Genomic DNA, 13,067 nt, shown 5'->3' with positions numbered 1-13,067 from the left:
CTCCAACAGCTTAATATTTATTCTAATTAGCCTTACCCTTCCCAATGTCAATTTTAATATGAATACATCTAGGTCCAACATAGTATAAAAGCAACTGTAGTCAAAAAAAAGTATGTTAACCTTTCTTCTGTCCCTTTTATTTTGGTAGAGGAGGAGGAGAGGAATCAACAGAGTAATTTGCATCTTCTATCTCATTCTAATACGTCCTTTGGAACTTTCTTAAATATCATCCTTGAGCTTTTCAATCAACATTCAATCCCTTCCTTACTCTAACAGAAATCTAGTTCTCTTGTGAGGATACCATATACTTTATAGCCAGGGGCTTTTATTAAACAGGGCTAAGAGAAGAGACTAAAATATTCTTTACTTCTTATTGCTACTACTTCTAAACTATTTCTCCATCATTATTGCTATTTCTCAATAACCATTCTTCTTTTTGAAGTCCATGCCTGCCACTCATATTAATGTTTCCTTATTCCTATTATTCAGGTTGAAAACCTGAAGCTTTTCAGGTCACTCTCCCAACTTCCTTCTTAATACTACCCTCAAGAAAACCATTTTTCTCAATACTTTCAATATCTTGCTCACAATCTTGTTATTTCAATTCCAGTCATGATCCTCAAGAGCTTTAATGTTCATATTTTCAACTGGCCTCACATTTCCTCAAATATCTCAATTCTACTGACTTCTACTTATACTTCACTGAAGCCAAATACTGACCTCTAACTTCAGATGTCCTCAATTTACTCAATTTCCATGAGTTAATGATTACAAGATCGCAACACTTTAGATCATATCATATCACAGATTTCTAGAGTCTCCAAGATTCTACTATCTAAACAAAATTTTCTGCTACATCCTTCTTTCTCTGTTATTCACAATACATTTATTTTGTCAACTTTATCATGATTGACCTCATCATTAACATCACACCTATACCCACACATCATCTTACTTGCCTCCACATTCAGCCTTGAATCCCATGGTCTAATACTGAAATGTTTCTCTAACTACTACCTTAGAATTCCTGAACTTTCATAATTTTTGACCTATAAATCTTCATCTCTGTAAAATCCCCAACACAAAATTTCTCCACCCCTACTTCAGAACTTCTGGGCATCACTGGAAAAAGTCACAAAATCAAGATGATTTTTATCTAATACAAATTTCAATTGATCCAGCCTTGTTGTGCAATGAGCTCCATATTTCACTCCCCAATAACTGTCCCAAACCTTTTTTCTAAATCTCCTTGCTTCTAACCACAGCTCAAATTTCCACAAGTACAGTTGATTACTCAGTCTACTATTTCATTGAGGAGATTGAAGATTAAGTTGCCTCAGACCCCTTCTCTATTTAGTCAAAAGTTCTGAGTACCTTCTCTTTCCCTCTAATCATAGCATAGAGAATTACTCTGTCATTCCCTCTCTGAAGCATTTTCAATTTCTCAGTCTTTACTGAATCTTTTCCATTTTCCTCCAATGTCCTTCTAATTTTCTTTAGTTGGAGGGTTACCTTTCCTATTTTTCTTCTTTTGCGGCCATATTTTTCAGAAGAATTGTTTATACCTAATCTTTCCACCTCATACATCAATCACTATCTCCTCAAACTCTTGCAATCTGGCCTCTCTCCCACAATGCTATAGAAACTATTCTCTCAAAAGTTGTTAATGGCTTCCTAATCCCTTAATTAACAAATCTAGTGATCTTTTTTTTAAATCTTCATCTTTTTTTGACCTCTCTGTCAAATCTGACACTCTTGTTTCTTTTAGAAACTTTTCTTTTCCATTTTAAAGGGTCAGAGATATCAAATTCTAATTATTTCTTAAAGGCTAAATCTAATGGCTATTTTCAATTCTCATTCTTCCTGACTTTTCCATACCTTTGACAATGTTAATCACCTTCTTCTCATCGACACTTTTCTCTAGTTTTCATGACACTACTTTCTCCAGGTTCTCCTCCCATTTGTCTGACCTCTCTTTTGCTGGATCTTCAGCTACATCATGTCCACTAACCATGGGTGTCCCTAAATGTCTCTTTCTTTTTCCCTCTATACTATTTGGTGATCTCATCATCTCTTATGGATTCAATCATCATTGCTTTGTAGATGATTCTCAGATTTACTTTGTTTCAGCCATAACTGCTCTCCTGACCCCTATTGTATCTTGTATTTTCTGTTAAACATCTTGAAATAGATATTCTATAGACATATTAAATTCAATATGTCTAAAACCAAATTCATTACCCCCCCCCAAAAAAAAAAAAAAAACCTCACTTCTTTCCAACTTCCCTATTACCAACAACCAGTCAGGCTTGCATCTAAATTGTTACTTTTTAATTCCTAACTCTTTTTCACTCTCTATATCCATTCAACTGTCAAGTCCTTTCACTTCTACCTCCATAATCTCTCTCATATATACCCTTTTCCTCTCCTTTGATACTGCCTTGGGGCCGGCCCTCTCATTTCATGCCTGCACTACTGAAATAACCTGCTTTTGGACCTCCTGCCTCAAGTTTCTTCCCACTCCAAACTAACTTCCACTGAACTATCATAATGGTCCTTCTAAAATGTCACTGTGACCATATTATCTCCCTCCACAATAAATTTTAGTAGTTCTTTAAAACATTCAGGATTAAACAGAAAATCCTCTGGCTTTGAAAAGCCTTTTATAACTTCTCGCTTTCTACCTTTCTTCTAAATACTAAGCAATCCAGAGACACTGGCCTCATTGCTTTCTTTGCACATTACCAACACATCTCCCAGCTTCAAGCATTTTCCCAAGCTAATCTCCCATGCCTGGAATACTCTCCTTCATTTTTCCTTCTTAGTTTTCCTGGCTTTCTTCAAGTATCAGCCACACCCCTTTTCCAAGTATCAGCTCCACCTTTTTAAGAAGACTTTTCCAGTCCTCCTCAGTCTTAGTGCCTTCTCTATTACTATCTCCAATTGATCCTGTATATATTTTATTTATGCATGATTATTTGCATTTGTCTCCTCCATTAGACTGTGACCTTCTTGAGAGCAAGGACTGACTGTCTTTTTTGTATTTTTTTGTATCCCCAGCACACAGCACAGTGGTTGGCACATAATCAATTACTAATAAATGCTAGTTGATTGGCTGATTCTCTTCTCATCTCACTCTTTATTGGCTTCATGACCCTTTGCTTTCCCCTGGCAATCTCATTTACTCCTATATTTCATTATCAGTTCTATGATAATTAATGTTCATATCCTTATTTCATGGCTTATTGTGGTTCCTGAGCTTCATGTCCACATTTTCTATAAGACAATATAAACATAATGACGCTTCTTAAATCCACTTCTCTTTTTGACTTTACTTTTGGAGGAATGGAATTACCATTCATCTAATCTCTCATGTTTGAAATTTTGGGCATATTTTTACTTTTCATTCTCCCTTACCATTGATGTATAATCAATTACCAGGTATTGATTCCTCAGCAATATCTGTCACATCCCTTCAACTTCCTTCTATTCCCACCATTACAACCCTACATTAGACACTCATTATCACCTTCAGTATTGCAATATCTTCCTGCCTCCATCCACTTCAATCCCTAATCTAGCCTTTCTCCTAGTGCTGGGAGAATATTCCTTCTATATAAATCTAGTCATGCCCTCCTCTGTTCAAAAATCTTCAGGAGCTGGAGAAGGAGAAACATATACCTGATACAAAAGAGAGATAATATATAAGGTGCTATTATTTGGCTGACTCTAAGTAATGTAAAAGGACAAGGAAGATGATGAAAATAGGATGATTTACTTAAAGAACTCTAGGGATGCAACTAACATTTAATTGAAACAATAATATTAGGAAAGTAACAGGATATAAAATAAACTCCCCCCAAATTGTTAGCCATATTAACAAAATCCAGTAGGAAAATATAAAGAAGAAAATTCATTTCAGTAACTACAAAATATATAAAATATATGGGAGTCAATTTACAAAGACACATTCTGGATTTACATGAATATAAACATGCTTTAGGCTTTACAGGAACAGAATAAGACATGGATAATTGGAGGAATATTGATTTCCATAATTAGATCCTGCCAACATAATAAAATGAGAATACTTTCTAAAACAATTTACAATTTAATTATCATGCCAAACTAGTAATACTTCAGAGAACTAGATAAAATAATAGTAAAATTCAACTGGAAAAACAAAGGTCAAGGACAATAATGAAAAAAATTTAGAAGTAAAAGCAACTTAGCAGTACCAGATCTCAAACTTTATTATAAGTCTTTAAGTTTTAAAATTATCTTACTGATTAAAAAAATTAGAAAAGGTGATCAGTATAACAGATTAACAGTTCTCATAAGCAGTTACACATGGTAGCATACGCTTACATAATTTCAAGAATGCCAATTGTTCAATTGCCAACTTAAGGACACCAACAAAAATGATACTAAAACTGGAAAACTGTTTTCTGGCAGACATTAGTTTTAGACTGACATCTTACAATATTTGTTATATTAGCTATATAAACTAGAGAAGTAAGAAAAGATATACCATTCATAACTTTGTGTAGGAAAAGAATTATTGACCAAATCGATCAAACAATGGATAGAATGGATGATGGGATAAAATGATCAATTTTGTTTCATAAATTTTTAAGGGTTTTAAAACTCAAAAATCAACATAGCTAGAATTTAAAGGAAAACAGTGAACAAGGGAAAAATTATTGCAACAAATTTCTTTTTTATTCATTATTATTATCTTTCTTATTAAAGCTTTTTATTTTCAAAACACATGCATAGATAATTTTCAACATTCATTCTTGCAAAATCTTATGTTCCAACTTTTTTCACCTCCCTTCCTCCCACCATCTCCCTTAGACAATAAGTAATCCAATATATGTTAAGCATGTGCAATTCTTCTATCCTTATTTCACTAATGAGCATGCTTGCAGCAAATTTCTCTGACAATGCACTCAAATCTGAAATATAGAGATAGAAAACTAATACAAACATATATGAACAAAAGCTATTCTCCAACAGATATATGATCCAAGGATATGAACAAGAAAAGTTACTATTTGAAAAAATGATCCAAATAACTTATAACAAAGGAAATGTAAATTAAAACAGCTCTGATAGTTTTCCTCATTTTTCATCTTGGCAAAGATGAAAAATGCTATTGTTGGAAGGATTATGGGAAGACAGGCACACTGATGTGTAGTAGGTGGAGCTATTTATTTGTCTAACCATTAAAAAAATAATTTGGAATTATACCCAAAAGGATGCTAAACTGTATATACTGTTTGAACCAATGATGTCATTATAGCTAAACAAGGTCAAAGACAGAAGCATAATGTTTTATTTCAGCAAGAAATTGGAAAGAAAGTGAGTACCCATCAATTGAGGAATTGTTGAACAAACTGTAGCATATAAGTTAAATATTAGTGCCACAATATATACATTCATATGTATAAAATATGATGGAATACTATTGTACTGTAAAGAAATTAAAAAGGGGATGGTTTAAGAAAAAACTCAGGAAGACTTATACATTGCAGAGTGAAGTGAACAGTTTTAGAACAACAATGTATACAATAACAACAATATAGTCAAGACAATAAACACAAAGTTTTAGGATCTCTGATCAACACAATGACAAACCATAAATCTACAAAACTCAAGATGAAGTCTAATCACCTTATATAATCACCTTGATGGACTCAAGAGTTCAGAATGAGATTTTTTAAAAATATGGCCAATATGGGGATTTGTTTTACTTAATTATACATGTTGATAGATGGAGACTTTGTTTTTCTTGTCTTCTCAAGTGGGAGGGGAAAGGCAGGAGAAAGAGAAGGCAGATATTTGTTCAAAAAATTTAATTATAAACAATTAAAATTGTTTGATTTTAAAAAAGAAATGATATTGCACCATAAGAAATTATAAAAGGGATAGATTTAGAGAAACTTAGGAAGACTTGCATGAATTGATGCAAAAAGAAATGAGAAGGGGCAGCTAGGTGGTGCAGTGGATAAAGCACTAACCCTGAAGTCAGGAGGAGCTGAGTTCAAATTTGGCCTCAGACACGTAACCCTTCCTAGCTGTGTGACCTTAGACCAAGTCACTGAACCTTAATTGTCTCAGCGGAAAAAAAAAGAAAAAAAAATGAGAAATTCTATAAAAGTAATTTACATAAAGACTACAAAAAATGTAAAGAAAAACAACTGAAAAACTTCAGAACTTTGAGTAGTGTCAAATATGATTTTAGAAGACTGATAACCTGTTGGAAGGGAGATAGACTAAATGTACAAAATGAAACAAACATCTTCATAACATTGCCAATGAGTTGATTTAACCTAATCATACTAATTTATTATGGTTCCACCTGAGATATAATGGGAGTCAGAGGGAATAATAGGGGTAAAAAGAACAAAAGCATATCAATAAAACACTAAATTTATAAAAACAAACAAACAAACAAAAAAGTTCAGAGGAAACAAAAATTAAGAATTCAAAAGTGTTTTTAAAAAGTATGTGTTATCATCCTCCTTATGTATATAATTTCCTTTTTTATTCATTTCTGTATATCAAAATATTTGGATTTTATTACATTCATAATAAAAAGAGAAAACCATTTGAAGAACAAAATAATAATGACAAGGAGCCAAGCAATCAACAGGTAGCATTGTCTCTGATTAGTTAATATCTGAATATATTCAGTAAATTGAAAACTTGTCTATTCATCACAATTTTTTCATCCAACATTTTCAGCCTTCTCATCATCCACACAAACTCTCTGTTTCAGGCAAACTAGAATACGTTCCCTTCTTTTCTGACCTTTGCTTGCTTTGGCTTTTATTCATAGTATAATGCCTGACTCTATTTCTCTGTCTCTTTTTCTCTCTTACTTTCACCTTTGAATCCCTACTACTCATCTTTAAAGCTCAACTCAAATGTTACTTTCTATGAAAACTAGACATTGATCCTGCATTTTATATTCTGTAATTAATCCTATTCTCTAACTATTCTATATTACATATATCAACCTAATCCCTTTTCTCTATCTCTGAGTACAGAAGCTTAGACATTTAAAATTTTAGTCTTCTTTCTCAAGTTAGATGCAAAGGTTAGATGCAAACTTTCCCATAATCATTGGTTTAAAAAAAAAAACAAAAAAAAAACTCTGAGCTAAGTTGAAGAGGTACAATACTCTCATAAAACACTCTCACATTCTAACTCTAAAGGAATTGTTATTCCAGCACCACCTGCCAACGAAGTTTGTTTTCCAGCTTCTGAGAAACTCCATGACATCTGTATAGTATCCTTGAGGGCAGACAAGCTGACCTCATCTGATCTAAACCTCATCCTTGCCAACTAATGATAATTTTTATTTCTTTCCCAAGCACCCATGAGTCATCTAGTCTTAAAATACTATCATTAACCTAGGGATGAATCTGGACTTCATAAATTCACAAAGCATTCCTTTCAAAACGGAAAGGGCTGGCCCTGATCCAACATGTATGTTCTGTTATGTTATGTTCACTTTCTTTAATATAACTAATAATGATTCCTCACTCTTATGATGTTGTCAACCCTAAAACTAAGGGTATGTATCCCTATTAATAAAATGTTACATTTTACCTTTTTTGCTGAATTCCATTCTTCTTTCATGAGTACCATTCTGTATTGATAAGTATCTTTTCCTTCAAATTTCACAGCACTTAGTTGTTCCCTCCCTTACTCCTTTCCTCATCAAACCCCCTTTTTTAAACTATAGGCTTCAAGAGGACAAGACCATATTTTGCCTAAATTCTAAGTCTCCCTGGGCTAGTACCTAGCAGTGTTCAACATACAATGTGCAATTACTAAATGTTTATTCATGAAGAAACAAACAAATGAATAGAGAAGGGTGAAATAAGATTAACCTATATGAAAGTTATAGAATAATTTAGTCATAGGATCCAAGATGTAGAGACCATTGACGTCCTCATTTTAGAGATGAAGGGGCCAGGAACAAGCATTTATTAAGCACCTACTATGAGTCAGGCAGTGTGTTAAGCATTTTACAAATATTGTATCATTTGACCCCCTAAGGCAACTATGGGAGATAGGACTTAATATCATCCCCCTTTTACAGATAGATGAGGAAACTGAACCAAACAGAGGGGATATACTAGCATCACACAGCTACTAAGAGTCTAAGGCTGAATTTGACTTCAGGTTTTCTGGACTCTACGCCCAGCACTCTAGCTATCCTACCACCCCACACACATAGGTGAACATCTCAGCTTTGCTTGTTTCTACTTAGGTAACCTTGAATAAAAACTACTTCCTGTTTCTAGGTCTCAGTTTCTTCCCCTTTAAAATTAAAAGCTTGGAATAGATGATCCAAAAGATCCCTTTAAGTTTTAAAGCTATGTTCCTGTGATACAATAATGATGTGCTATTTTGCACAGTATGAGGACAATCAGTGCTACAAAAGGATAAAAGAAGGAATCATCAATGTGCTTTGGCAATATCATTGCTCTTGATTAGTCAGAATTGGAAAATAACTCCATGTTCCCAGTGAGACTAAAGAAAAAAATTTCTGGTGATCCAACTGACTACCACTAGTTTATGATCTCTAAAGTTTATATGTATAGATTCATTTTTTTTCATTTTCTTTTCTATTACACATTACCATCCATATAACTATGTACATTATAGGTATTTGCAATACACAATACCCTAAAGAAACCTGTCAACACAACATACAATCTTTAATTTAATTTTTTATTTTACTATTTTTATAATAGCTTTTTATTTTCAAAATACATGCAAAGATATTCACCCTTGCAAAACCCTATGCTCCAAGTTTTTCTCCCTCTTTTCCCCTCACCCTTTCCCCTCCCTAGAAAGCAATCCAATATATGTTAAAATGTGCAATTCTTCTATACCTATTTCCACATTTATCATGCTGCACAAGAAAAATCAGATCAAAAAGGGAAAAAATGAGAAAGAAAAAAAGCAAACAATAACAAAAAAAGGTGCAAATACTATGTTATGGTCCACATTCAGTCCCCATAGTCCTTTGGATATGGATGGCTCTCTCCATCACAAGTCTTTTGGAATTGGCCTGAATCACCTCCTTGTTGAAAAGAACTAAGTCTATCAGAGATGATTCTCATATAATCTTGCTGTTGCTGTATACAATGTTCTCTTAGTTCTACTCACTTTATTTATCATCAGTTCATGTAATTCTCTCCAGGTCTCTCTGAAACATCCTGCTGAATATTTCTTACAGAACAATAATATTCCATTATATTCATATATCATAACTTATTCAGCTATTTCCCAACTGATGGGCATCCATTCATTTTCCAGTTCCTTGCCACCACAGAAAGAGCTGCTAAAACATTTTTACACATGTGGATATTTTTCCCTTTTTTATGATCTCTTTGGGATACGATTCCAGTAGAGTCACTGCTGGATCAAAGGGTCTGCACAGTTTAATACCCTTTGAGCATAGTTCAAATTGCTCTCCAGAATGGTTGGAACAGTTCACAACTCTACCAACAATGTATTCCCTCATCCCCTCCAATCATTTATCATTGTCTTTTCCTGTCATCTTAGCCAATCTGAGAGGTGTGTAAGTGGTACCTCAGAGTTGTCTTAATTTACATTTCTCTAATCAATTGTGATTTAGAACTTTTTTTATGTGACTAGAAATGGTTTTAACTTCTTCATCTGAAAATTGCCTGTTTATACCCTTTAACCATTTATCAACTAGAGAATGGTTTGTATTCTTATAAATTTGAGTCAATTCTCTCTATATATTTTATAAATGAGGCCTTTCTCACCCTTAGATGTAAGTTTTCCCCAGTTTTCTGAAAAGCCTTAATTTAAAAAAAATATTAAAATCTTTAAATGCTTACCTTTCAATAAACCCATCTCTAGTAAAATAGTCATGATTCAGAAGATCTGTGGATGACACTCTTTCAGCAGGATCAATTTGTAAACAAGCCTGGAAAATAATGAAGGTTAAATAATAAGGTTAAAATTACTTTTACAAATTTCTTTACAGAGCACAGGCCCATTTACACACACACACACACACACACAATTTTTTTCTTTTTTTATAACTGAGAAAGAAAGAGGTTACCTAGGTCTGAGTTATTAAAAAGAGAAAATTAGGACTCAGTAATTTATAGGTCTGAATTCTCTTCTTTCCTCTCAACCCGTGACAATTTACCTAATTTACATTAAGCCTAGTATCACAGGTTCTGTGCTACAGGGTATAAAGATAGATTTGTACAGGTCAAGCATGTAACTAACATGGTAACATAAAACACTAATGACACTGCTAAAGTCATTAGTTTAAAAAATATGGAGAGTTATATCTAGTAAAAAAGACTCTGGGGACTGAATTACTAGTTTTGGCTAAAATGATCAAGATTAAATATGTATAAACAGTAAATTTCCAGTCTTAAGTTATACTGGAAAGAACATTTGACTAGAAGTTTAAAAATCTGAATTTAAGTCCTAAATCTACAATAGCTATGTTGTTGTAGACAAGATACTTTCAAGTCTAGGAGGCTTAGTTTCCTCATATATAAAATGGGCCTAAATGGTTATTCTTAAGGCTATTCTCATATAACACAAAGCTGTTGTGAGCCAATATGATAATGAGACTATATGAAAGCTAGTTGATACCCATAAAATAACTTCCAAATGTAAAATTTTCTATGACATAGAACTATAAAATTTAGAGCTGAAAAAGGTCTTAGAAATCATTTAGCCCAACCCTTAATTTTACATATGAAACTGAAACCCAGGGAGAGGAAACTTGCCCAAGAACAGATAGGCAGTAAATAAGAGTCAAGATTCAAAGCTAAGTCTAAATCCAGGGCTTTTTCTACTATATCAGCTGCTTATCATGTGACTGTTATAACTGTACCCATAAATAGGGCTCATAGATACTGATAGTTCCACTTTATAGTTGAGAAAACTGCAATGGAGATTTAGTGACTTGGCAAGGCAAGTCTGGACCCAAAACCCAAATCTTTTTAGTCTTAGACAATATAGTACCATGAAATTCCATTTTAGTAAGGTTTCAGCCTCTTCCACATAATCTTTAGCAGGACAGTCCTACTCTTTTCTCTATTCTTAGGAGAAATAACACTGATCAAAGAAATAGCTCAAAAAATGAGCAATAGAAAGAATAAACAAGGTACCTGGATAACATATGAGACCACAAATTTTTAAATCAATTATATTTACAAATAAAACTATTTTATAAACCAAAGTAACAAAAAGAGATAAAAATTTAATAAATGTTGCTAAATGATTTACATTTCAAAGTTCCCTTTAAAATTACAAGTTATGCAATATTTTATTCTTCCCTTCAAAAGGCATAATGAATCATAAAATAGAGTTAAGAAACGATTACCTATCAGATATTATCTGAGTAACATAATTCAGTGAATTAAGAAAGTAGAAAAAGATATTTTGAAAAAAAAAGAAAAAGATATTTTGGCATCTATGATCTTAAAATCAACAATAAATAAATCTCCAGCAATCAATCAATAATTTCTGAAAAAAAGCTATCTTCTATTACAAAGTTTACTAACTTTACTAAATTATACTTTACATTTCCACATTTTGGAATCAATAGAAATCCAAAAATACCAGATAAGTTCAAAATAACTTCTTTTTAAAAGATCTTTATAATGCTTTAAATTCACTTCAAGTTAAAAACTTGATATCAATGTATGTCCACATGCCACCCTTACAGGATACAATAGGACATTACAGTGCCAAATGGAGATAATTCAGACTACCTGAAACCAGAAACATGAGTTATGGAACATCCAGTTTTTAGGAAAATTTGAACATTGGAAGTTCTCAGAAACCTTTCCTTTCCTGCTTCCTCTAGCAGAATGGAAGACCTGTTTATCTTTCGCTATTTAGATTTGTCCTAATTACAATAGAGTCATCCTGGTGCAGAGAAAGAAATACTGAACTGACAGGACCTTAATAAGAGTCTAAACTCTGCCAAAAGAGAGGGATTGGATTAAGTGTAATTCCTCTTCTATATCTAAGAAATACATTTGTAGATATATTCATTTTTTGCAACAACATTTTTACTTGTTAGACTACTTCTATTTCTATTAAAATAAGATTTTTAAAATGCTATTAAAATTTCCAAACAGTTCTGGGAAATAAGCTCATGCTCTCTTCTAACATACATGGACTATGTCTGCCAGTAATCCATTTAGCTTCGGATATTTTTTTCTTGCATTTTTAGGGTGCTGAACTTGAGGAAGAACTACCCCAACAAAAATAGGACTCCTGGAAAAAACACTCTGCAAGTGAGGTGTCAAATTACCTGAAAGAAGAAAAAAAAACTTAAGAGTTGAGAAAACAGCCAACAGTCAAAATAACTAAATATTCAAAATGCTAAATTTCTACATAAAGCAATAATAATTAAAATTATAAATGTAAAAAATAAGGCTTAAGTATATTTGATTTTTAGAGACAAAGAAATAATTTATTGCATAAATATCTTGGGTTTTCTAATTAATTTGTCAACAGGTTATAACATGATTTAATGTAAAACCACCTTCTTTTTCCTTCTCTGAGAAGGGGAGGTGTTAGAAGATTTGATACTAAAAGAAAAAAAATTAAACATTGAAACTTGGAGGTATTTATATGTGGAAATCTTAACTTCATTATTATTTACCAAATGAATAGATGAAATGAGGGAAGAAGGCTGCAGTATGGAGTAGTAGAAAGAAAGAGGACCAAGATAATTTCTCAGGTCTGCTACTAACAAGCTAACACTTAATTTGGGGTAAGTCACTTCACTTTCTCTGGGCCGCAATTTCCTCATGTGTAAAATAAGGAGTTTGGACTAGATGACTGCTAAGGTCTCTTCCAATTTTAAGATTTTATAACTGTACAGCTAGAGATAGGTAAGGGGGAAAAAAAAGATGTCTTCAAGTATTGAAACACATTAGCATAGATGGGGTACATACAGCTCACTTCTCGATGCTTTGCACCTCTTACAGATCAGATTATTTTTAATCGTTAATTCTTGCAGGGGACTC

The 13,067-nt window shown here is 32.9% G+C and overlaps 1 protein-coding gene across 11 annotated transcripts in view; it reads right to left on the bottom strand.

The window, feature by feature from the left end:
- Nucleotides 1-13,067, bottom strand: part of CDKL3 (cyclin dependent kinase like 3) — a 110,106-nt gene that overhangs the window by 64,439 nt on the left and 32,600 nt on the right. For all 11 annotated transcript variants that reach the window (XR_007950731.1, XR_007950732.1, XM_051978192.1 and 8 more), the window contains exons 6-7: nucleotides 12,207-12,346; nucleotides 9,894-9,982 (exon numbers count right to left, since the gene is read on the bottom strand). Coding sequence is in view for 9 of the 11 variants with exons in the window: in XM_051978192.1 (XP_051834152.1) it covers nucleotides 9,894-9,982; nucleotides 12,207-12,346 (229 nt within the window). In the remaining 2 variants the exon portion in view is untranslated. The remainder of the gene's footprint in view (nucleotides 1-9,893; nucleotides 9,983-12,206; nucleotides 12,347-13,067) is intronic.

This window comes from Antechinus flavipes, chromosome 2 (genome assembly GCF_016432865.1).
Source record: "Antechinus flavipes isolate AdamAnt ecotype Samford, QLD, Australia chromosome 2, AdamAnt_v2, whole genome shotgun sequence".
Lineage (NCBI taxonomy): Eukaryota > Metazoa > Chordata > Mammalia > Dasyuromorphia > Dasyuridae > Antechinus > Antechinus flavipes.
Note: the sequence above shows the minus strand (reverse complement) of the source record. Positions and strands in the feature narration are given on the sequence as shown.